At 34.2% G+C, this 27,475-nt stretch overlaps 1 protein-coding gene across 2 annotated transcripts; it reads right to left on the minus strand.

Moving 5' to 3' along the window:
• Positions 1-27,161, minus strand: LOC123534584 (cell cycle checkpoint protein RAD1-like). 2 transcript variants are annotated; one of them, XM_053518989.1, is made up of 8 exons: positions 26,961-27,158; positions 16,498-16,653; positions 11,570-11,664; positions 10,839-10,950; positions 9,040-9,162; positions 8,550-8,614; positions 3,154-3,298; positions 1-1,896 (listed from the first exon to the last, which is right to left on the minus strand). In XM_053518989.1, the coding sequence occupies exons 1-8, from the start codon at positions 27,075-27,077 to the stop codon at positions 1,858-1,860; spliced, it is 852 nt and encodes a 283-aa protein (XP_053374964.1). In that variant the 5' UTR covers positions 27,078-27,158; the 3' UTR covers positions 1-1,857. The 2 variants fall into 2 exon arrangements, with proteins under 2 accessions (XP_053374964.1, XP_053374965.1); XM_053518990.1 differs by lacking the exon at positions 16,498-16,653 and having other exon boundaries at positions 26,961-27,161.
• Between the last annotated feature and the right edge of the window lie 314 nt (positions 27,162-27,475).

A 27,475-nucleotide genomic window follows, 5' to 3' on the forward strand; every position in this document is an offset into this window, starting at 1 on the left:
TTCTGATTCAGCTTATTCTGATTTAATTTTCTCAAAAATTCATGAAACTTTTTATTTCTTTATTTTTCTTATAATAACATCTTTAACAATAAAAACATCATCATTTCATTTCAGGCACATATGACCATCAACAATTAAAAAAATGCTGCAAGATGGGAACACCACACCATTAAAAATAACAAGAGGACCATTATGGTCCTGAATCGCTCACCTGTCCCCACATGACCCACTTTTGAACTGAGTATGACGTCGTTTTTTCTATTATTTGACCTACTGACACCTTTTGAGCTCATGTGACCCAGTTTTAAACTTGACCTAGATATCATCAAGATAACAATTCTGACCAATTTTCATGAAGATCCATTGAAAAATATGGCCTGTAGAGAGGTCATAAGGTTTTTCCATTTTTAGACCTACTGACCTAGTTTTTGATGGCAGGTGACCCAGTTTCAAACTTGACCTAGATATCATCAAAGTGAACATTCTGACCAACTTTCATACAGATCTCATGAAAAATATGGCCTCTAGAGAGGTCACAAAGTTTTTTTTATTATTTGACCTACTGACCTAGTTATTGATGGCACGTGAGCCAGTTTTAAACTTGAACTAGATATCATCAAGGTGAACATTCTGACCAATTTTCATGAAGATCCATTCAAAAGTATGACCTCTAGAGATGTCACAAGGTTTTTCTATTTTTAGAGCTACTGACCTAGTTTTTGACCACAGTTGACCCAGTTTCGAACTTGACCTAGATATCATCAAGATAAACATTCTGACCAACTTTCATACAGATCCCATGAAAAATATGGCCTCTAGAGAGGTCACAAGGTTTTTTATTATTTGACCTACTGACCTAGTTTTTGATGGCAGGTGACCCTGTTTTGAACTTGACCTAGATATCATCAAGATGAACATTCTGACCAATTTTCATGAAGATCCATTGAAAAGTATGGCCTCTAGAGAGGTCACAAGGTTTTTCTATTTTTAGACCTACTGACCTAGTTTTGGGCCGCACGTGACCCAGTTTCAAACTTGACCTAGATGTCATCAAGATAAACATTCTGACCAACTTTGATAAAGATCCCATGAAAAATGTGACCTCTAGAGTGGTCACAAGCCAAAGTTTACGGACGGACGTCCGCTCGGACAACGGACGACAGACGCTGCATGATCACAAAAGCTCACTTTGTCACTTGTGACATGTGAACTAAAAAAATGGTTTTATACTTCCATTTTTCTTTTTCCAATTTCTGTTACTCAACATCAAATTAGTCATTGACAAGCTCTTTGACAACACATGTCTAATGACTCGCAGCTTTCCTAAGTGCAGTTTCAACGATCCTCATAGAAATTCTCTGCTTATCAACAACCAAGACACCATTCCAACTGAAAATGCATCCAGACAGACAACCATTGTAGTCAAGTCTGTATTACCCTACTTATATCCCTTTTCAATATGAAGAAAATGAATCAGTCAATTTTATACCAGAACATTCTTCATAGTCAAACTCTTAGTATATGCTATCAGACACACAGTGACTTTGATCTCTTTTACTGAGCAAATCTTCATAAGATTTATGAAAGACTCGCATTTGTACTGTATTCTAATACAGTAACAACACATTTTTTGGTTTTTATATCCTTGAATAGAAGTTTTCGTTAGTGAGGTAGTTCTTGACTTGTTCCATACAAAACATACTGTTCATACAACTCTGTGAAAAATACAACAGTACAATCGAGGGAAAAGTTCTACAGTTTGTTTCTGTATTTATAAGCTACAATGGGGAAGTTCTATAGTCTGTTTCTGTATTGACAAACAACAAGCACCTGCTCTCCAATTATAGTCGTAGATCTTCAATGTTCCGGCTCATCAACATCTTCATCAGGTGCACACTGTAATACAAATGTATCATCACAATGATCATAATGTCCGGCTAATCATGGTCTGCACTGTTGGCTATTCAGTTTGCAAATTTTGATTAAACACCACCTTGAATAATAAATGGTACTGCCCAAATTGAGTGATGGACCAGTCCATTTTCGAACTTTAGTAGTCTAAAGGTTAAAAGGTTAATAACCTTGGAGTCAGAATTTCATTAAGTAGAAGGAAAATGTCCTGTCAACTGTGATGACCAAGGAAAGCTTCTGGAACTGGAGTGTTTCTCTATATTCTACTATACTCCCACAGTTCTAGAGGAGTTGCCCATATTGATTACGAGTGGTGACAAAAAATTAGCTTCTATAATTATAGACATTAAACAAAATATCATACTGTCACTAAGTAAAACGGAATTACTACTTCTTAAGTAATATAATTATGCTAATACAAGATGATCCTTTTAACCCTTATCCTGCTAAATTTCTAAAATGGACTGGTCCATCTTTGAATTTGGGATATACCATTTATTATGTTCAAATGGGTGTTCACTGAAAATCTACTTGCTGAATACAGAACAGTGCAGACCATGATCAGTCTGCATGGATGTGCAGGCTGATCTTGGTCTGCACTGGTCGCAAAGGCAGAATCACTTACTGCCAGCAGGCTAAGGGTTAAATAAGACATATAAATATTCTTCCACAAGTACCTGTCTTGTTTTATTGGTCTCTAAGAAGTTTTTTAACAATACATGTATTAGATTAAATAATATAAGATTACTCATACTCTACAGTGGTCCTTTACTTCAAAACAAAAACTATCTATTCTGTGTAAATGATTGACAAACTTACAATTGTAAAAAGAGAAAGATTTCCGATTTTCAAATATACTGAATGAAAACTTTGAATAAAACTTCTGATGCAGTGTAGTGAAAATAAAAATATGTATAAAAGTTTTGCAGTTTTTATGCTTTGATGACAAAAGTATATGCTGCACTAAACCATTTTAGTGTTTAACTAATTCTATTGTTGACACATTGCCAAATAACTATTTCCTCAATCTACATTGCACTCCTTTTAAAAGTTAAAGCAGAGAGATGGAATATTTAGAACCGAAGCACTAAGAGACAATGTGATTACTATATGCCTCCCTTCAGGAGCATTGTGTTGTATTGTGTTGTACCCCACTGTATTAGCGATGAACATTCATATGTTTATGCCAAATAAAATATTAAATTGAAAATTGAAATTAAACTTATTTCATGAAATACTTACATAATATTCAACAAAGCAAACCTGTCCATCTTCATTCTTAATCATGTATTGCAGTGAGAGGAACCCACGATTATCTGTACGTATTGATACCCTTGACGACAACGCTAACGCTTTCACTGACGGCTTTAACAGTGAGACTTTATATCTGAAAAAACATATTTCATGAATAAATAAATATGACGATACTTTACATCTACCTATTTAACCCTTATTCTGCTGGACATGACCGATTCTGCCTTTGTGACCAGTGTAGATTATGGTCAGCCTGCACATCTGTGCAGTCTGATCATGATCTGCACTGTTCCCTTTTCAATCAGTATCTTTTTGGTAAGCTTCCACCTTTTAACAGTTAACAGTACTGTCCAAATTGAAAGATGGACAAGTTCATTATAGAAATTTAGCAGGGTAAGGGTTAAGACAGCTAGGCATGTAATGTGGTATGCTCAGTTACTCTACAGAGTAATGTTATCTGTAAAAACATCCTTTGGAAGTAAGAAGCAACAATAACAACAGATTCAATTTGATTCTGTTCATGAAATGAAATGTGTAAGATCCCTCACATTCCCTAACACCGGCTTAAGTGTAATTCTAACTTGAATTTTCACAGAAAAAGATGCATATGTAAATTGTGAATAATGGGTTTCCGATGACAGAGGATGGACAAGGGCTATAACTGTTACATACATTTATCTTCAAAACTGTAAAATTATTTGAGCCGTGCCATGACAAAACCAACATAGTGGGTTTGCGACCAGCATGGATCCAGACCAGCCTGCGCATCCGCGCAGTCTGGTCAGGATCCATGCTGTTCGCTAACAGTTTCTCCAATTCCAATAGGCTTTAAAAGCGAACAGCATGGAGCCTGACCAGACTGCGCGGATGCGCAGGCTGGTCTGGATCCATGCTGGTCGCAAAGCCACTATGTTGGTTTTCCCATGGCACGGCTCATTTTATAAATAAATATTTCTAAAGTAATCATGATAAAAGAAGATACTGTACACTTTTTATCGCTTCAGAAAGATTTACAATAAGGTGAGTTTATTGTGAAATGCGAACTAGCAGAGTTGTTTGTTTATTTAGAATAGATGCTACAGACCAAGTCTGATGAAGATCTATCCAGTGTTCATGAGAAGAAATCGTTTAAAAGTTGTTCTTTTTTTTATTATTCATTTTGTTGGGTTTCACGTCACACCGACACATTTATAGGTCATATGGCAACTTTCCAGCTTTGATGGTGGAGGAAGACCCCAGATGCCCCTCCGTGCATTATTTCATCATGAGTGGGCACCTGGGTAGAACCACCGGCCTTCCGTATGCCAGCTGAATGACTTCCTCACATGAAGAATTCAACACCCTGAGCGACGCTCGAACCCACATCGATAAGGGCCAAGTGATTTGAAGTCAGCGACCTCAACCATTCAGCCACAGAGGCCCCTGTTCTTATTTTAGTTTTGGCGGCCCCTAAAAGGAGCCAAGGTAAACCATTTGAAGACACTTGATAAAGGTCAATGCTAGGATGGTACTGACCAAGTTTGGTGTAATCCTGACTAGCAGTTTTAGAGATGTTTAGGTAAAAATGTTGAAGAAGGACGCAGGACGATGGACCATCCACCTACACTAATACTGTGAAATCATTAATATTCGTGGGGGACTAATTTTCTTGGATTTCGTGGTTGAGTCAATCCACGAAATTTAATCCCAACGAACAAGTAAAAATCCCATACATTTTTTGTTCAAAGGTTGAAATCCACAAATTCATTTCCCCACGAAATTGCCGTTTTGACCAAAACCACGAAATTTCATGCCCACGAAATAAAATGATTTTACAGTAGCTCATCTTGAACAAAGTGAGATGTAAAAGGTAAGCAGAATGTGAAACAAAAACATGGTGCAAATATTCTTCACAAGTTTGACAAAATTCTTTGATATTTACTTATACTTTTCAACATTTGAACATATTGAGTGTAATGTTAGTATCAACAACTACACATTGCTCATGGCCGTTATTTACAGACCTCCTCCATCAAAGAAAAATGGTCTGAATACAAATGATTTTCTGGATACCGAGTGGCCAGATTTCTTATCAAAATACGCCGCAGTTGACAAGAATATCATCATAACTGGCGATCTGAATTTTCATTTAGACATTCCTTCTGATCGTGACACCATCAGATTTAACAGTGTGTTGCAATCTTGTGGCATGTATCAACATGTGAAAGGGCCCACCCACGTCCACGGTCATACCCTAGACGTGGTCATCACCAGAGACATAGATAAAACAGTATCGGCAGTAGTAGTGACTGATCCTGGGTTATCAGACAGCTCTGGAAAAATAGCCAAGGACCATTTCGCGGTAATGTTTAATGCACTTGCCGCGAAACCCCCTCCGGTAAAGAGAACTGTGACATACAGGAAAGTCCGTTCGATTGACATTGATACTTTCAAAGCTGATATTCTATCATCCGATCTTTTGAATTTGTCACAGAGTACTTCAGATGCAGAAACTCTCGTCTCATTATACAACAGTGAACTTTCAGCTTTAATTGACAATCATGCGCCTTTGTGTTCAAAAACCATCACATTAAGACCATCTTGTCCTTGGTTCTCGGAGGAGCTCCACGACGCCAAACATTTGAAACGTAAACTAGAACGAAAATGGCAGACTTCAGGACTCGCCGTTTACCACTTAATGTATAGGAACCAATGCGCAATCGTTAACAAAATGTTAAAAAAGGCAAGAATGATTATTACTCAGAGAAATAGAATCAAGTGAACGAGACCAAAAAAGCTTGTTCAAAATAACGAAACATTTATTGAACGGTCCAAGTGAAGCGGCACTTCCATCAGGCAAGAACCCAGAACTATAGCACAGGAGTTCAGCGATTTCTTCATAGATAAATAGAAAAAATCAGAACTAATATTGCACCCCAGGATCAGAATGAATCATTTACTCCAGAAGACGGACGCATATCACAATGTGATACGCGCGTTTGACTAGTTTCAGTCCGGAAACCCAGAGGAGGAGGTGAAAAACCTTGTTCAAAAGTCAGCTAATAAGTCATGTGAATTTGACCCTCTTCCTAATGGCTCTTGAAATCTTGTATAAACGAACTTCTCCCAATATTGACGAAAATTGTTAACATCTCTCTAGAAAGTGCAATCGTCCAGAATCATTTAAAACATCACGAATAAGACCATTGTTAAAAAAGCCAAGTCTTGACCAAAACACACTCAAGAATTCAGGCCTGTTTCAAATCTGCCATTCCTCTCAAAAATCCTTGAAAAAGTGGTAAACAAAAGAATTGAGGAAATTTGACGAACAATCAATTACATGAAATAAACCAGTCAGCATACAGAAAATTTCATTCAACTGAAACCGCATTGTTAAAGTTCAGAACGACATTCTCGAATCCTTGACAAAGGTGACGTCACAGTACTTGTGATGTTGGACCTGTCGGCTGCATTCGACACCATTGACCATAACACCCTTCTTCACAGACTCAAATTTAATTTTGGATTTGCCAAATTAAACCCCTTCAGTGGGTGGCATCATATCTAACAGACGCTACCAAACAGTATGCATCGATGGCAAACTCTCTGAACCAGTCCTTATGAAATTCAGTGTTCCTAAAGGGATCTGTTCTAGGCCCAAAATTCTACACGATGTACACAAAGCCGGTCGGGTCCATCTGTAGAAACCACGGTCTAAACCACACTTTTATGCAGATGACTCCCAACTCTATCTATCGTTTAAACCAGTTGACAAGCATCAAAGGCAGCCACAATCACACGAGTTGAACAATGCCTAAAGAAATCATCTCATGGATGAATTCAAACTGTTAAAATTGAATGCAGACAAAACTGAAGTAATTCTTTTTTCGAGTCAAAAACACTCTAAACATGTTGAAAATCTAGAACTGAAAGTTGGCGTAATCGAGCATAAGACCATCAAAAACTGTTCGAAACCTTGGTGCTACGCTTGATTCGAACATGCACATGGACCTTTCATGTTAATTCTGTGACTCGAAACATGCTACGGCCAAATACGAAACGTTGGTCATATTCGCCCATATTTGACAATCTGAAGCCACAAAAAACCCTGATAAACTCGCTTGTGACCTCACGATTAGATTACTGCAATGCTCTTTTGTACGGCGTGCCAAAATCAACAACGAGCAAACTCCCAAAATGTCCAAAACACCAGCTGCACGTCTTATTACGAGAACAACCCGTTTTGAACATATAACACCAAATCCTTAAAGATCTTCATTGGCTTCAAATACAAGTTTGAATCAAATACAAAATTCTCATTCAAACATTCAAGGCCTTGCATGGACAGTCCCCGGGTTTGTATATGAGAGACTTACTGGAGGTGTACGTGCCAACTAGAAATCTGAGGTCAGCAAATGCAGCAACAACCCTTGTGCCACAAAAAGTCGACTGGTTACCTACGGGGATAGAAGTTTCAGGGTTGCCGACCGCAAAACTATGGAACTCTCTCCCTGACAATCTCAGAAAAGATTCATCACTTAATTCATTCAAAAGAGCTCTCAAAACACACCTTTTCAAAATTTTCTACAACACATAGATACCAACTGTGACTGTTCCTACTCATAATAAATATGCCATTGTTATTTTTTTAATACAGAACTACAGCAAGTCATTCGTCCTTGACGAAGGTCTCTTAACTGTACAATTCATCATGTAATTAACTAAATTGACAATCCATCTTTTATTTCATCATGTCACATTTTAAGGGTTATGACGTTATATGTGTGTGTTTTTTTGCAAAACTTGAGTTTCACTTGAAATGTGTGGTATTTCTATCTAAAACAGTACATGATGGCACTATTTACCGGGAGGTTGAACCATTATATGCAGCCCGTCTGGGCGTACCAGATGTTTAAAGCTCTGGTTTTGGCAATAGGGGTAAAACGACCTCAAGGGAAGGGGTGCGGTCACGGCTGTTTGTTACAATAAGGCTGTAAATATTATCATTGTTCATTTATGATATTGTTGTTATTTTTTATTATTATGTACAACGCCATTGAAAATATCATTTATAAAAAAGGCGTTTAATCAAATTGTTCAGTTTCAGTTTTGTGATTGCATATGTCATGTTTTGTTATTTTCCTACATATCTGCGATGTGTCACATGTTTAATTGTAAAGCGCCTTTGAACGTATATTACATATGAAAAGGGCGCTCAACAAATCTGGTATAATAATAATAATAATAATATTTGGGACATTCCAACAGAACTACATTACTGTACTGTCTTGTTCAGCACAGTAAGAGAGAATTTGTCGGAAAGCAAAGAATCATCAGATATTTTCAGCGTTTGCCGACACGACAAGCTGAGGTGATGACAGTGCAGAAGTTACAATGATACATACCTATTAGTCTGTGTCTGTGCACACTGAAATGATTCCATCATGTCTGAATCTTTCGGAAAGTCAGACTGTAATAAAGGAAATCGTTTGTTTCAAAGATTGGTTGAAGCGACCTCACATGAACAGCAAAAGTGACTTTAAACTCACAGCCACACAGGTCCTAAATAAACACTAATAGTGACTTTAAACATTCAGCCACAGTGATCCTACAACAAGAAGTCTTCATATGAACACATGCATATGTACAGACCAATAGCTGGAAGGACAACTCTACAACAATATCCCTCCACCTTTGGCACAGGAAAACAAACCTATAAATTTCCTTTCTGAGTTGTCCTTGATGTTTTAAAATTAATCAAATGTTTAGATTGTCTATATTTCTGACCTGGCATACATATTTGCAATTTCATATACTGTGTCATCAATATCTTTCACAGAAAAATTACAAAGTATCTCATTAAACCAGTGCAGAAATTCTGATACATATACTTACGAATGTGCTACCAGCATTTCCAAATGTTGAGAGTCTGAAGTGCGGAGCATCAGGTGACATGAGGAATTCGAGAACATCACTGGTCATATCTAGTTCACTGAATGCTTCCTTCAGACATTCAGACTGAAAATTGATTATTGTAACCATGGCAACAACTACTTACATATACATTCAGACTGAAAAATTACAGCAATGATTATCATTTCCATGCATGCTAACAGCAATTATAATAATATATTTCTTATTAATTAGGAGTTAGGTTCATTAGCAATCCTCCCTGGAAATATGTTGGATCATTTTTAAAGTTGGTAAGCCATCAGCAAAGTCCACATATTTATCACACTGCTCCACGTACTTTTGCCAAGGGTAACTGACAACAGTCCTGTTTTATCAACCACTCATTTTTAATCTAACCTAACGTGGAAATTTGCAGACCTTCCACAGAATTATTGCAAGTCATGTGACACTTTTGGGAGTCATGTGACCACCCTTCCACCAATGGAAATTCTAGAATCTTATTGGAGGTAAAACAATTATGAATGTCTACATATTGCACCTATTAACAGAACAAACTTAGTATACAACTGTACTGTTCATCTCAATCAACTAATCTACTACAGAACTTGAGCTGCTTTATTACTGATATACTATAAAACAAGAGACCACAGAGTGATCTTGGGGCCCACCATTGAGCCATTTTTGAATGTTCCAAATTTCAAGACTAGCTCAAGGTCAAATTTAATTTCGGTACACAACACCGTACATGTGGTCCATACATGTGCTTCAAATTTGAAAGCTGTAGCTTGAGAAATGTGAAAGTAGGTACAAGATAAAAATCAATGTCAAATTTCAATTCTGAACACAAAACTATGCATGCGGTCCAAATTTGCAACTTGTAGCTTCAGAAATGTGAAATAAGGTCACTAGGTCAATCTCAAGATCAAAGTTCATTTCGGTACACAAAACTATGCATGTGGTCCAAATTTGAAGACTGTACCTTCAAAAATGTAAAAGTAGGTCACTAGGTCAATTTTTTTCAGTACACAAACCTATGCATGTGGTCCAAATTTGAAGGCTGTAGCTACAGAAATGTGAAAGTAGGTCACTAGGTCAAGATCAAGGTCAATTCATGTCAAGGTTCATTTTGCCACTCAAAACTATACAGGTGGTCCAAATTTGAATGCTGTAGGTTATGGACAAGAAGATTTTAGTTCTGCCCTATATAAGTCTATATGAACAATTTTTTTTCAAGGAGAATATTATAAAGAACAAATTTTGTCAATAACTAGATTTTACAAAATTACAGCAGCCAGCCAAGGGAGTGGGAAAAGGTGGCTGCTTACAGTATGCGGCTGCTTAATTCAGGTTTATAAAATGAATGACCATTTTGGGAAATGAGACACTGGCTGCTTAAAACAGATTGCTTAACAGAGGTGACCGCTAAAGCAAGTTTTACTGTATTTAGGAGCTGACACAGTCTACAGTTTAACAAGTAACAAAATTAACAATGTTGCAGCTGACACAGTGTACTGTTTAGTAAATGACACAGTCTAACTTCTCTGAGAAGTATGGAACATGAGATGCGACTCGCATACCTCTTAGCCCCGTTTTACTTTATACATGATGCATTTGTTAACATCAGTGTCTTTCCAAACATTGATCATTGTTTAAGTTAAAAAATTTACATCTGCTCTTGAAATGCCAAAAAAATATAAATGTATATCAAAATATTTGTAGGGACTTGTTTTCAAAAAAACAATTCTTTCCATATTCAACCAATGATAAAGAAAAAGCAATACCTTCATAATGATTTTATTGATGACATTTGTACTGGAGAAGTTGAAGTCGAGAACTTCGTCTGGTTCTAATGTTTTAATGCTACAATCTGTGAGAACACCATCCTCCTCTAGACTGAAATATACAGTTCTATTATTAGAGAAATGGTAAAAAAACTCCAAAGTGCTTAGTAAAATATTATCTTGTTTATGCAAAATTATCTAAGGCAAACTTACATAAATCCTTCATAAAACCAGCAAATTTTACATGCCACTCATGGGTCACTTAATAATAAAATTTTAGATATAACTGGCCGCTTAACCCTTAGTCTGCTGGGGGCAAGTGATTGTGCCTTTGCAACCAGTGCAGACCAGGATCAGCCTGCACATCAGTCTGCACTTTTCACTATTCGGTCAGTAAATTTTCAGTGAACACTCCTTTAAATGACCCAGTGGTATGGCCCAAACTGAATGATGGAGCAGTCCATTTTAGAAATTTAGCAGGCTAAGGGTAAATAATAAAATCAAGCAAATAAAAGGAAGCGTAAAAAGAATTCAAGGTGAAGTACTAATTGTGTTCAGAGGCAGAAAGTGATTTAATAGCATCTGGCAGAAACATATTATAAATGTGACAAACCCAGATACTCAACAACTGCTTGGCTTTTGTGCAATTCTGTAGTATTAGTAGCATGTAATTGTATTTATTAACTTAAAATGTAAAACTCACAATACTTCAATAAAAAAAAAAAACTTACATAAGCAATAAAGGACACCCATAACCACCATAGCACATCTTTAAACTGGTAGCAGAGCCTGCAACTGGTCCACTTCCAAATATAGTCAAACATTCCTATATGTAATAGGCTATGATAGAAATATCACTCAAGTAAGTAAACACTGCAGGTAACAAGTTATTACTCACTGCCTTAATACACCTTAAATTAAATATTTACTTCTATATTCTACATGTTCTATGAAGAAATATTTACTTTTACATCTTATGAGAAAAATCAAATTTTCATGTTATATTTATACACCTTACTAAAAAAAGATCATTTTGAATAACACACTATGGAAATGATAACCTGGAAAATTAGAAAGAGTATAAAGTTAAAATAACCTGGACAAATAAGTGGAGCATCAAGTTAAGATTACCTGGACAAATAGACTGAATATCAAGTTAAGATTACCTGGGCAACTAGACTGAATATCAAGTTAAGATTACCTGGGCAACTAGGCAGAATATCAAGACAAACTAACCTGTACAATTTGGCGGAATACCAAGTTAAGATAACCTGGAGAATTAGATGGAATACCAAGTTAAAACAAGAGCTCGTCGAACACGAAATTCCCCCCTTGATGCATTTAGTAATTGCACAAGGAACAGAAATTATATGCACACTGTAAATAGGTATATGTAAACCATGTGACCCACAGGGCGGAGCCATATTTGACCCTTGGGGAATAATTTGAATAATCTTAGTAGAGGATCACTAGATGATGTCATATACAAAATATCAAAGCCCTAGGCCCTGTGGTTTTGGACAAGAGGTTTTTCAAATTTTTTTCCTATATAAGGCTATATAAACCATGTGACCCTAGGGGTGGGGCCATATTTGACCCCAGGGAAATAATCTGAACAATCTTGGTAGAGGACCACTAGATTTTGCTACATACCAAATATCAAAGCCCTAGGCCCTATGGTTTTGGACAAGAAGATCAGAAACCATTTAACTGTTCCTGGCCAATGTGACCTTGACCTTTGACCTAATGACCTCAAAATCAATAGGGGTCACCTGCTGGTCATGACCAACCTCCCTATCAACTTTCGTGATCCTAGGCCTAAGCGTTCTTGAGTTATCATCCGGAAACTGTTTTACTGTTCAGGGTCACTGTGACCTTGACCTTTAACATACTGACCTCAAAATCAATAGGGGTCATCTGCTGGTCATGGCCAACCTAACTATCAATTTTCCTGACACTAGGCCCAAGCGTTCTTGAGTTATTGCCTGGAAACCATTTTACTGTTCCTGGTCACTGTGACCTTGACCTTTGACATACTGACCTCAAAATCAATAGGGGTCACCTGCTGGTCATGACCAACCTCCCTATCAACTTTCGTAATCCTAGGCCTAAGCATTCTTGAGTTATCATCCGGAAACTGTTTTACTGTTCAGGGTCACTGTGACCTTGACCTTTAACATACTGACCTCAAAATCAATAGGGGTCATCTGCTGGTAATGACCAACCTCCCTATCAACTTTCATGATCCTAGGCCCAAGTGTTCTTGAGTTATCATCCGGAAACCGTTTTACTATTCAGGGTCACTGTGACCTTGACCTTTGACATACTGACCTCAAAATCAATAGGGGTCATCTACTGGTGATGACCAACCTCCCTATCAACTTTCATGATCCTAGGCCCAAGCGTTCTTGAGTTATCATCCGGAAACGGATAGGTCTACATTCCGACCGACCGACATCTGCAAAACAATATACCCCTCCTTTTTCAAAGGGGGGCATAATAACCTGGACAAATAGACTGAATATTGTTACGCTATGGCCAATGTAGTTTCTATGTAATCTTCAATTGATGGAATCTATTTCTATGATTATGCTGACTTGGTATGATGCAATTGGCAGATAGTTGTAGCCTGATTATAAGTGTTGCACCATGGCTGAAGTGTAAGCCCTTTGGGAAACTTATATAGACAATTCTTCTACAAGTATGTTAAACAACTGGAGGTACTATTAGGCTGGCCGGTTTTCTTGCACTTAACTACAGAAATTATCAACTCCTTTGACAGTTAAACTATAGTTTATTGAAGTAAGAATTTCAACACAAACAGTTCATGTTCAGCAACAATCATCATTTAAAAGAAAACTCACACAATAATTCTGTAAATAATTCACAGCTCTCAAGAATAGTGTAATAACATGGTATTTTTACTTATAAGGTCTATTATTCATTAAAGATAATAATCAAGCCCAGCTTCTGATAATTTTGATAACTGTCAGTAAGCTTCTAGTACACAACTCAGAGCAACAGTTAAAATTTAAAGTTTATCTAATGAAAAATAGCAGTTTTATTCAGCTAAGAGTTTAAAAATGCTTATCAAAAGTTAAAATATTAAAATACAGCAGGTAAAAAAACACACCAAGTACGACTATCTTTGTATAAAATTTGCTAGACTTCTTTAAATATTTCTTTAAAATTATCTGACTATAACAGCCGCTCAAGGCCAGAGATTTAAGATTGTGAACCCTGAAAACAGGCAAAGTGGGGTATTTATACCTCCCAGACTTCACAAAAATAGTTGTGGAAGTGCACACACAAAAATGTGAGGATCCACACAAATAAATGTGAACCCAGCTTCACACTAAAAACTGTGGAGTTGTGGAAGCTGTGAACTTTAGACTGTAAGGAAACAAAAGCCAATATTTCTATGAAAACATTAAAGATCATAAATAAAATGAGTATGAAAAGAAAGAAAAATGAATAATCTAAATGATTATAACATCAAATTTCCTTTTAAGTGAGTTTCTAGGAAGCATATTTGCTTTAAAGTTAAATGACATTTCTATATACAACAATGTAAACAAAGTCTAAACAAAACCCACAATGCATTGCAAGTACAACAACAACAGCATGTCTGCAAAACCAGGAAGTCAGCTGTTTCTAGAGATCTAACAAGAATTACTGCTTATATGAATTTATAAAGTAGGTGAGGCTGGTCTAAATCAAAAGTTCCAAGACCAAACTAGATAAATAATTACTTAAAACAGCCTGTAACCTTATAATAAAATTACATTTAAGCTTACATCCCCATTCAGTAAAGTAGGTCACTGTACCTTGAAGTATTACAATAGGAGAGATCGCCGTGACGTCACGCATTAACACCTGTTTATCTGGTGGTTGGCAAAACAAATGTTTTTACACCTTTTGTGTATGGGATCGGAATTTTTAAATTTTAATAACTTTCGCTCATTTATGGATTTTAAAAATTCAAAAAGTTTTGAAATGCTTATGATTTTCATATTTTCTCATTTAAATATCTTTTTAAAATGAATTACCATTTTAAATGACATATGATTTTAGTAGCGGTGTAGCGATGCTCCAAACTTTTAGAAAAAGCACTGTAAGTTAAGCGTTCAAAATAATTTCATTTTATTTCGAAATGATAATTAAAAGTAAGCATTAAATTGCTTGTTTTATATCCTTTCCATTGATCAAAAAAATATTGATGTCATTTGTGTTTTAAGAAAGTTTAAGCCGTTAGAAAAACATCACTGTTTACAAAAAAACATGGACGCTCGGCGTCTGCCCACCCGGTATTTGTCTTATCAGTTCTAAAAATAGAATTTACAAGGGATATGTATACAAACACGATCTCTCCTATATCAAGTAAGATTACCTGGGCAACTAGGCAGAATATCAAGACAAACTAACCTGTACAATTAGGCAGAATATCAAGACAAACTAACCTGTACAATTAGGCAGAATACCAAGACAAACTAACCTGTACAATTAGGCAGAATACCAAGACAAACTAACCTGTACAATTAGGCAGAATACCAAGACAAACTAACCTGTACAATTAGGCAGAATATCAAGACAAACTAACCTGTACAATTAGGCAGAATACCAAGACAAACTAACCTGTACAATTAGGCAGAATACCAAGTTAAGATAACCTGGAGAATTAGATGGAATACCAAGTTAAGATAACCTGGACAAATAGACTGAATATCAAGTTAAGATAACCTGGAGAATTAGATGGAATACCAAGTTAAGATAACCTGGACAAATAGACTGAATATAAAGTTAAGATAACCTGGGAAATTAGACAGAATATCATGCTAAGATAGTCTACACAACTAGGTGGAATACCAAGTTAAGACCTGTACAAATAGGCAGAATATCAAGTTAAGATAACCTGGACAATTACTAGGAACATCAAATTAAGATAACCTTGACAAGTATATGTAGGCAAAATGTCAAGTGAAGATAACATGGATAATTACTAAGAACATCAAGTTAAGATAACCTTGACAAGTAGGCAAAATGTCAAGTGAAGATAACATGGATAATTACTAAGAACATCAAGTTACAATAACCTTTACATGTAGGCAAAATGTCAAGTGAAGATAACATGGATAATTACTAAGAACATCAAGTTAAGATAACCTTTACATGTAGGCAAAATGTCAAGTGAAGATAACATGGATAATTACTAAAAACATCAAGTTAAGATGAACTTGACAAGTAGGCAAATTGTCAAGTGAAGAGAACCTGGGCAAATAGGTGGAATATCATATAAAGATAACCTTGACAAGTAGGCAAAATATCAAGTAAATATAACATGTACAATTAGACCAAACATCAAGAGAAGATAACCTGGACAATTAGGTGGATTATCAAGTTAAAACAACCTGCACAAGCAGGTATAAGATGTACCATAGATAACTCAAAAATTTTTCCTTCTGAAACAAAATGGAAGAGTCATATTTGAAGACTTCTTCAAGTAGGGTTAAAAGATGATGATCTAGTAACTAGATGTCCATGAGAAACTTTAAGTACTGGTAAATCAAATGTGATAGCTGCAGACACCTCCCTTCCTTGTTTATGTTTTTGTTTTGTAATGTAAATAAATAAGAAGTTATCGTCTTAGCTTTATACATACCAAAAGGACTGTAAGGTTAATTTTAAATGTGAGCTGTTCTTCCTTAATTGTGTATTCCTGAAAGATTCCCTCTTGTATGAATGCATTTGCTTGGATACATTTGGCATCTTCTACTGTCACCTTCAATCCCATTGGGCTGGCAAACACTGTTGCTGTCTATCAAAGACAAGATCAATTCATTTCATGTAAATTCATTTTACCAAAGTTAGTTACAACATACTGGCATATGGCATTGGAAATTTCTGAGAGAGGCAAGTACACATGTACTGCTTCTCCCAAGGTAAGACAGCTTCAGTGCTATACACCTAGCAAGTTAAAGAACAAGACTCTGACTGTCTAGCCAGACAGACCTGTTTCAGACTTATTTTGCTTAACATATGAAAAAAACTTTTGTTAATATTTACCGACTGGAAATTCTCAGCGAAAATAACTCATTTCAAATATAACCAATAAGCAAACCTTATTTGCTTTTAGATACTATATTTAATGGTGTTAAAAGATTTTGTCAGAGTGGGGTTGGTACGTTGTTAGCAGTAGTCATTCGGCTAAAAGGAATGGCCTGTTTTATGATCTGATATTTTTGAGTTGCCATCATTCGTATCTGCATTTACTGTTTGGAAAACAAAGACAATGTAAATTCCAAACATAAGTCATAAAATACTGGTTAGACTTACTTTCTCCAGCAGATTAGACACTTATATTCATGCAGTAACTTCAAATGAGTTTAAATTAATAAAATTTTAAATAGGAAGTGGCTAGAGGTCTGCTAACTGGTCCAGTAATCTATAAACATGTGCTATTATGTACTGTATTTAGTGTATTACCCCTGTATAAGATAACTGGTGGTGAAAGTTATGATTAGTTGTCATGAAGTTGCCATTATTACGTTTAGTTTTTTTTTTGTGAATATTTTTTATTATAATTAGCTCTCACTTGGGTTTGAGGCATACTGAATATGAACTTTTAACAGCGATTTCCGGTAGTCACCATTATTTACAGTGACTGTGCATGGTTTAAATACTATTACTAAAGAAAACATTATTTCAATTCATCAGTCCAGAGAAAAACAAGAATTGATAAAAGCTTCCAATTAGTGCATACAAACTGCTATTTATTATTTTGCGATTGTATTTTTCCCAGAGCTTAAAAAATTATAAATACTTCTGTTTCCTCTCACTTACATTGTATTTAAAACAACGAGAAAACTGAAAAGTACGAGAGTAAATTTAACTTTTGAAACCATCTTCCGTTATTAAAGATAAAATCTTTGTAAATACCGTTCTCAGTATTCATATATTGATTACCAGACCTGTAGCCATGTTTGAAGGACACTTAAAGCCGCAGCCTTTAAAATAAGAGATATTAAATCTGTGAGCAGGTGCATGGGGATCTCTACCCATGACACTGTGGTGGACAGCAAATGCCACTAAACTGCAGAAACAAAACATTAAATATACATTAAAAAAAAGTCAGCGGGGCAATGGGCGATATCGGTCAGTTAATTCCCCTGATAAAACAGGTGCGCATATAGGTGGCACTACATGCGAATAGGTCCTAGAAAAGTTTGTATACATTATTTGCATCGTTATACAGTCGCTGTCACTTCAAAATATTAGTAGATTTGGAAAGTATCCGACAATGTCATCAAAGTTCAGCTGTTTATCACTTGAGCAAAATTTTGAGTGAAGAGCTTTATTCATATCTATTGATATTCTATGCTTTAAAAAATAACAGACTAGCTGTAAGGACTGTTTTAAAGTGCATTTTCTGTGTGTCAGTAAATTCATGGACTGTACGATTGTCATACTTGTTAATTGTGGCAAAAATGCTTGATTTAGCTTTTAACTATTTTTTCAGTATTAAATGCCCTCCTTGGAAAATCCTTTTATCATTTTGCAAGTATTCAGACTATATTCTTTAAATAAGGATAAGTATAGACAGTATATATTCCTAAAGTTACAACTTCATCGGAAAGATCTGCATACACAGCTTAATACAATGAGGTCTTGAATAATATAAAAATTATATTAATAATTACTGTAAAACGTTAAAATATATGCCCTTGTGATAAGATGTCCCTTCAATTTTCCATTAGCCCAGTTAATTAGTACAGCTGTTTTCTCATATATTTTATTAAAATATCATCCATGAGGCATAAATGATCTCTCGACAAATTAACATATCTCGTGTTAATTTTGATTTTATGGTGTTGCCTCTTTAATTTTCAGTCAATTCAAGTTTACACCAACTTGCCGACAGTGAAATACAAACTTCCAATAAAACGGTCATTGGTTCAATCTCAAATTTTTGTCGGGCCTAAAGCAACGCCTCTTGAGATAACACCAAAACAATTAGTTGAAATGTTTTTAATCAACAAAAATCTGACACGTTTGTTTCTTAACTATAGAAAACAAAGTAGAAATATCACAAGAATGTCAAAATATGAATCTTTACATATTATAAAAACACTCGGGAGGATTTTTAATACAGACCACAAATTTGTAGAGCTTTGGAAATAATAAAAAAAAACAAATGTGAGACATTATGTCAAATCAGTGTTAAAAGTATTAAGAAACCTTATTATACACATTACATTAACATCAGACTGTCCAATATGTAACACCCACGTGGGAGCAGTAAGTGTTAAGTCTGCTTCAAGGACATATTCTTTAACCCCCTAGAGTTAACAGGACTCATGGCATGCACATTATTATGATAACAATCAGTTTGCAGCCAGTGGATAGGAAATTTTATGCAAACTTAATATATCAAGAGTAATCATAGTCTATGTGAAACAAAGCATCCATACAGCTAACCCCGCTTTGCTAACAAATTAAATAGAAATGTGACACGCTTAAAAATAAATGCTACGAAACTATTTCAGTTATATACATGTATATTACTGGCCAGCATTTTGAAGTGAGACTATAAATTTCATGTTAAAAACAGAAGATCTAAATAGATGATACTTATAAATTTTATGACTCTGTCGTTTTAGATAATTTAATCACTTTTTAACACTATGATAAAAGCCGAGAGTATACCGCATGATAGGACCTATTCGCCTGTAGCGACACCTGTTAAATGATTTGGGTAGATAACTCGCCGAATACTGCCATTTCATGCTTTAATGCATAGAAGTATAAAATACACAGAATGGCAACTGGCTGTAGTCTCGCGTGATCTCGTGTCAGAGCGTGAATCGCGTTATCATAGTAAAAACAAACATTGGCAAGCATGGAGTTACAATTTGTACCTTTAAAACTACATTTAAAATACATGTTAGCTTTTAAAAGAACGCAAGTTCAATGTGAAATAGTCTTAAGACACAATGTACACCTTTCTTGCCATAATAAGAAGCGTGGTCATACGGTGATAATTAATTTACCAATGAATAATTGCTTTCGCTTACAAAATGGCGTGTGGAGAAAGCGTTACTTCCGGTAAACGAGATCTCATTCAGTTATCACGGGATGTTGGCGAGATTTGCTCAATATGCCTTCGGGTGAAACACAATATAGGGAACAGTAGTGTTGCACTTGGAGGTGAAAAAATAAGTTCTTAATTTTGGCAAAAAAAGTATTTTTCTACATAGTAGAGTGCTTGAAGTATAAGCAACTTAAGTGGTTTGCTGGTACTTGTATCGGAAATGTAATTTTTAAAGGCTGATAAAATGCATATTTTTGCTGGTTACGGACACTACAAGTGGTACATTTTGTAAAATAAAGCTTCAAATTTATGATAAACTTGAACTATTTTTACTGTTTTGTAGGACAAACACATTGAAATACATAATGCAAGGCAAAAATAGGACTGGGAAAGGTATAGATACTGAAAAAAGAAACATATTGTTGAATATTACTTTGTTGCTAAAAACATGTATATTTCAAATCATTTGACATCTTCAATTTCAGTTTTAATGATGAAAACTTAATGAAAAATCAACACAAATTCTGTCTTTGTTGAAACAAAATGACTTAGATTAAAAGGGAAAGTGAATAATTTTCAAAAAATCCTAAACATTGATGGATACCAGTAATTGGTTACGGACACTACAAAAAAGCCTCAAGAATGGTTTTGCATTAGATTATGTTAAAAACATTAAATCCACTCATGAATTATTTGGTATAATGTTAAAATGATATCTGAATGGAAAGTGTATTTAAATTTGATATTCTTCAAACAAAAATATACAACTTGCCAAATTAAAACCAATGAAAAAGAAAACAGAACAACAAAATCTGAAAACTGTTTTCATGAAATCTTGTAACTTAACAAGCAATATTAAGTTCTCTAAGTGATACATTATTATCAATACTTTGTATTCATATCACACAACTAACACTTACACTTTTTTTACTCAAGAATGCCACTAACCAGAAAAAAGAAATTAAGTTTATGGTTATGGACACTGCAATATGAATTATCTAATGAAGGTACACATATCTATAATCTTTTTGTAACTTTTCTTTTCAAATTTTCAGATGTCTTGGTGTTGAAAATGTAGCCCTATTATCAGTCATAGTAGATTCATCTATAAATGCAACAACATTGTCTCTTATCTCCTATGACAGATCTTGTGTGCGGACACATAAATTTCTTTCCACTCTTTTTCCTTCATCATGTGATTTTGATATTAGTTCTGCTTTCTTAACTAATCTAGTTTTGAGTTACTCTTCTCTACTTCTTGTTGCTGTCTCATTCTACAATCCTTCTTTCTTTCTCTCTCATTTTTCTTTTAATTTTCACATTGGCCTGGATTGAGTTTCTGCCTTTCTTGCCATTTAACCTCTTCTAACCTATTCAGCATTTTTGTGCCTTTTAAGTTTCAGCACTGCAGGTGCCTCATCAGATCAAAACTCTATATCTGAATCACAAATGCACAATGAAATCAGACATACTTCTACTTTATTATAAAGCAATTAAATTGCAATATAAAACTAGATATTATAACCATACGACACAGGTGCACACATACACATGCCATTTCCCATTCTCTAGAAAGCAAAAATGATCATAACTGCCGCCAGTAAAAATATACTCAGAGAAGATTCCTTCCCTTCATCTGCACATAAAGCTTGTTCATCTGTTAAAGTTTGAAGCAAATCAGGCTAAAAGTTTGGGAATCGTTGACAGGATTTTCCGCTATCATACTATATTCCATATAGCAAAAATTATAAAAGGGCCATAACTAAAGAAAAACAGTCACAGAAAGAATTTCTCCCTTTACGGTCATCTGAACATCAAGCTTGTTCATCTGTGAAAGTCTGAAACAAATCAGGCTACTAGTGTTGGAGGAGTTGGACACATAAAAATGTTTCTCTATATTCCTTATGATTAAACAGAAATTATCAAAGGGCCATAACTGAAGTAAAATAGTCACAGAAAAAAATTGTCGCTTTATTGTAATATACACATCTTGAGCTTTTTCATCTGTGAAAAGTTTGAATCAAATCAGGCTAATAGTGTGGGAGGAGTTGGACACACAAGATTTTTCTAAATATATTCTATATTTCTATATAAAAATATCATAGTATCATAACTGTGGTTAAAATAGTCACTGAGAAATTCCTTCTTTTATGGTTATCTACACATCAAGGTTGTTCATCTATGAAAGTCTGAAGCAGAGCAATCTAATGGCGGGAGGAGTTGGACACACAAGACTTTGAATGCACTGACGGACGTACATACATAGAGCAGCAACACTATATGCCCATCACATAAATATAAAATCTCATCTAAATGAATATACATGTACCTGTCATCACATGCTTTGTACTTAGTACTTCTTGAAGAGATTTTGCTTTCATTTGCAAGTTTTTAGATATTACTTTTAATCATAAATACTTGTAAAGATTTATTCACTTGAACTGTAAGATGTATAATAATTTAAACAGAAATTTCAGTAATACTGTATGTTTTTTACATTGTTTTAATTTCTGTAGTGTCCGTAACCAGATAACACTGTCCCTCTGAAACATTTTGAAAAGAAACATTATTGTAAGCTACATGAACTTGAATTATCTCTTGAAGCTCTTGAAGAAATTTGTCTAAGTGAATAACGGTTAATTATCATTATCACATCTTTACATTTTTAATATAAATCTGTGCAATTTAGATGATAAACATGATTTTTAGCACTTTTGAACTGTATCTATATTTTTATATCTGAAAATATTTGTCAACAAATACATATATTTGTTTTTTTCTCAATATTAATAAACTTTGAAATGATAATTTTTCATTTTTCTGTAAAAAGATGCAAGTTTTAATTTTTTCAGCTCTGGTTACGGACACTACAGTTTCAAGTAGCATTATTAAATAGGCAAAATTTACCTTTTGTAGTGAAATTGTTAAGTAATAGTTATCGTATGTGTGAGAGTGTGTTACCAGGATATATCAGAGCTAGGGGTACATCGAGGGTATTTTTCTTTGCACATATCGTCGAGGCCGGTAGGCCGAGACAGATATGTGAAGAGAAAAATAACGAGATGTACCCCTAGCTCTGATATATCCTGGTAACACACGAGCATTACATATTATAACTGTTTTATCGCATAGTTTATCATTAAAATTTATATATTATTTTCATTTAAATTTGTTTATTATTATTTTTACTATTTTGATTCCCTTTCTGCGCCTCGCTGACTGAAACACTAAAACTTCTGTTTTAGAAAATGTGTTCCCCAAATAAAAGTACCCAACAAATTTCTGCATTGGTTTTAAATCTTTGCATTTCATTGGCCAGACATATTGTAAAACTTGTTGTTTTGTTTGTAAAAAAAAATCAAAGAAAAAGAAACATTTGAGAAATCTCAGAATTTCATATATTTCATGTATTTCTGAATTTGGCAATAACTATCAAGTTTTTGAAATATTCTAGTTTATTTATTCTTTTACTTTATAAATGTAGGTGTTTGTGACAATTCTTTCTCTGTGAACTGTAAATTGGAACTAAAATAATCTTTTCTTTGAAAGGAAAAAAATATACTCCCTTGATAGGACCTCAATAGAGAAAAAGTGTTCCGATATATATCGGAACAGTTTTACTGTGCTGATATATATCGGAACACTTTTTTTCTTATGAAACTCCATAGTGATTTCCGTGTTGATATATATCGCAACAGTTTTGTAAGATATCAGCACAGTTTTGTAGTAATAATGTGTGTTACTATGTATAACATGCTGCAAAGATCAAAGGAAAATTGCCGCACTATGCGATAATAGACTTTATTAAATTTGTCATCAGTGAACCTTCCAAATTGAAAAAAAGTAGTGATCCTTTATCTCTCATCGCTTCAATGTTTGCTATTACATCTTTCAATTTCATGTTGCAGCAACAGAAAATGATGCTGTATATAAAGATGCCGCAATAAGGGTTTTCCAATGTGGTTGCAACATCAACAAGTTGATGAAAAATAAAGTTGATTAATTAACTTGTGAAATCAGTTATTACTTTCATAAGAATAGCTATAAACAAAATTTTAAAAAATATTTATTTACACCATTGAAAGACAGGTTACGGACACTACAGTGTTTTTGTAGTGTCCGTAACCATATTAGTGGTGCTACAGCAAAAATGTAGTTAACAATAAAGGAAATAGCATAAAAATTTAATGTCAACAGTTAAATTTGATAAGAAAAAATCAATAAAGACTCTCATAATATCTTACAAATCTATAAAATACAATTGGTTACGGACTCTACATATTTTCATAAAAACCTGATTTTCAATTTTAAAAATTCATACAAATAAATTTCAGAAATACATGATTTTGATTTTTTTTCTTTAAGTACTATTACAACAGAGAAATGATTCTGGACCAAAATATTAAAGAAAAAATAATGTTAACATTGCAATTAATCATTATAATAAAAGGAAAGAATTTCAGTGAAAAATTGCATAACATCATACCCATTTCACATTTTTCTCGACAGCTTCAACAATTTTCATCCGATCATGATAAATCAAACACCAAAATAATCCTTAAAAAATTGTCTTTATGCTGATAACACACATTTACATAGAAATATATAATATCATACCATTATTTTATTTGAAAAATATGGAAAATTCTAAGTGCAACAACATAACGCTTAAAAAATGACTTTTTCTAGATGTGTTTTTTGCCACTGCTTGAAAACTATTTGAGCTAGATCAATAAAATTTGGCACAGAACTTCTTCATATTTAGTGTTATGAAGTGTAAATGTTAAATTGCACTAAAGGGTTAGAAAATTTTTGAAAACCATGTATAACAATGCGATATTCTAAATGCTCCCTATATTGTGTTTCACCCGCTTTCAAGTTGCTGATCTATTTATTTTTATAGCTCTTTGTTTAATGCCAACATAAATTCATTATCAGAGATGTAATCATAATGTATTGTACACACACCAGAAAATGTTCTGACAGGATTTCACAGCCACTGGGAAATTCTTTACAGAAATATGCAAAATAAATTTGTATGATGTGACAGCGAAAGGCATAAGTTATCACACAATCATTTTCACACTAGTTTTGACTATTAACTTATGTTGTGATCTTGAGGTCTTCAAACGATGTCTTGACCCCTCGGTCCTCTCTTACTGCCCTTGTACTCACAAAGCGGATGTTTTTAACCACCTTTAACTTGTAATTTTTGTATATATTTCATCTTACTTTATTATTTACCATTATTTACCAGATTTTTATAGCGCTCTTTTCATCTTTAAAATAAACGTTCAAAAGCGCTGAAACTTAACACTTTCACACTTTTATCTATTTACAGTCAACTCGTACCCCAGTCAACTCGTCCCCGATTTGGTCATTTCGTCCCCCTCGGTGATTTCGTCCCCCATTTTCGGCCCCCACTTTTTAAAACGTATTTTTGAGAAAAAAAATCAAAGTATGATAAATAAAGTCGTTTTTTTTCTTTCAAATAAGTATATTTTATGCTAAAAATATACAAAAGTTTTCGTTCGTTTTAAGAACTTTTTGTTTTAAAAATGATCGATTTAACAAGGATTTTCTGGGGGGTGGGGGTTTGTTTTGTTTTTTTGTAAGTCTGCTATATTGGACAACATGATTGCTGTTTAAATGCCCGTATTTGATGCTGCTTATTTTCAAACTTTTGAATAAGATTAAACTTTTTATTAAACTTTTTTATAACAAATAATTTCCTCACTCCAGTCAACTATTAACACATTTAATTCTACTAGGGGAAAATTTTGACACATTTCATTCGGTCAATCAACAACTTCTCATGCAATTAAATGCCATTAACACCTTCCAATCAGCCCAATCAACGCCTTTTAATGTGATTAATAACCTTTAACACATTTCGTATGCAGGGATATGCTCATTCTACATTTTTTAGAAACCACTGTCTCCCTACTTTTGAAGTATTTTTTTATTATTTTAATGACAAAAATGAATATAAAGCATGTTGGTTATTTTTAGTAAAACATATGTGACAGATATTAGTTGTTTATTTATTCTTTATTGTATTTCTAATTAAAACTTTTTAAATAATGTCTATAATCTTACTATGTATTAAGTATAACCACTTTTAATTTTACTTTTGTCATAATATACTTTAAACAGTACTTTAGATATACATTTGTGTAAACATTATGTAGTCTATTGTACATTGTAATTTTTACGCCAAAATGTTTGTAACGTAACGTCATCTTTTATGACGTCATATATTCATGACGTTGTTTATTTCATATCATATTTGTTTACTTCCTGAAGAAGACTAATAAAAATAGTCGAACATTGAATGAAAATGGAGTTAGCTTTGTAATTCTCCTGTTCTCTGTAATTAAAACTTTCTTTTATTATGACCAGGGGTAAGGATTTATTGCTCTCTCCTTTCTTACTATGATTTTTAAAAAGTTAGATTTTCTATTATATTATATTTTTAATACTAAGGGCATTGTATTTATTTTTTTTTTAATTTTATTTCAGTTAATTGTTTTATATTTTAAGTATATTTCTTTTATTATTTTATCAAACCTAATTATTTAAAGTTAACTATTTTCAGTATAACTCCTTCAAAACTCACGATGATTTTAATTAAATACAAGTTTTCAAAGTCAAAAATATCATAAAAAGCAAAAATGCCTAAAATATTAAAATATATTACGAATTGACCAAAAGGGGGACGAGTTGACCAAAATGGGGACAAGTTGACCAAATTTTATCATGAGGGGGACAAAAGACCAATTTTGGGGGACGAAATGACCAAATCGGGGACGAGTTGACTGGGGGACGAGTTGACTAGGGGACGAGTTGACTTGATACCCTTTTATCTTCCATCTCACTATCTTCATTTTTAAAGCCTTCCTTTCACTACTTTTAAACAAACTTTTATCTGGTTGTGACGTGCAACCCTGCTATTATACCCGTGAGGGGAGTCCAGCCGTATATACAGATACAGACTTAGATAGATCTCCTTTCCTACTCCTAGCCTATTTTACCTCTTTGAAATGGATGGCTTTCAAAATGTTCGACACATTTCTTGCGCTATCAATCTTTGCTATGAGGACATATTGTTCATCTTCTGATGCTGTTTGTGTCGACAAAGCCATAGGCATCTCTAAATATGCAATTTATTAACTTTGTGATTTTTTCGGAAAATTAAAATTTCGCGGAATCTTTACCGGTGCGTTGCATCAAACATTCGTGATATTCACTTTACTTTCGAGTACTATGCGACATAAAGCTTTTTACTGCGTATCTATCTAGATATAGACTCTTCCACGCGTTAGATACTACATATATGCAAACTCAAAAGGATGTTTTTATCTAAATATAGTCTGTTACACTGATCTGTCTTATCGAATACATATCAGACTAACTCTACCTTCAAACGAACGACGGAAATGGAGTTTTGAAAAAGTAAATTTTGAATTATTCAATGACAAAATTAGTACAAGGAGCCAAAATGGCCCTATATCGTTCATCTGAGTTTAGTTGCTTGTTTGAACAGATT

Source organism: Mercenaria mercenaria, chromosome 12 (genome assembly GCF_021730395.1).
Source record: "Mercenaria mercenaria strain notata chromosome 12, MADL_Memer_1, whole genome shotgun sequence".
In the NCBI taxonomy this organism is placed as follows: domain Eukaryota; kingdom Metazoa; phylum Mollusca; class Bivalvia; order Venerida; family Veneridae; genus Mercenaria; species Mercenaria mercenaria.

Bases quoted from the DNA above. Each gene is read 5' to 3' on its own strand.
- LOC123534584 (XM_053518989.1), bottom strand. From the start codon at position 27,077: ATGCCTATGGCTTTGTCGACACAAACAGCATCAGAAGATGAACAATAT. The intron at 16,654-26,960 runs GTAAAATAGGCT...TGTCTTTGATAG, and splicing joins AAGCCATCCATTTCAAAGAG to ACAGCAACAGTGTTTGCCAG. The intron at 3,299-8,549 runs GTATGTATCATT...ATGTTTTTTCAG, and splicing joins GCACAGACACAGACTAATAG to ATATAAAGTCTCACTGTTAA.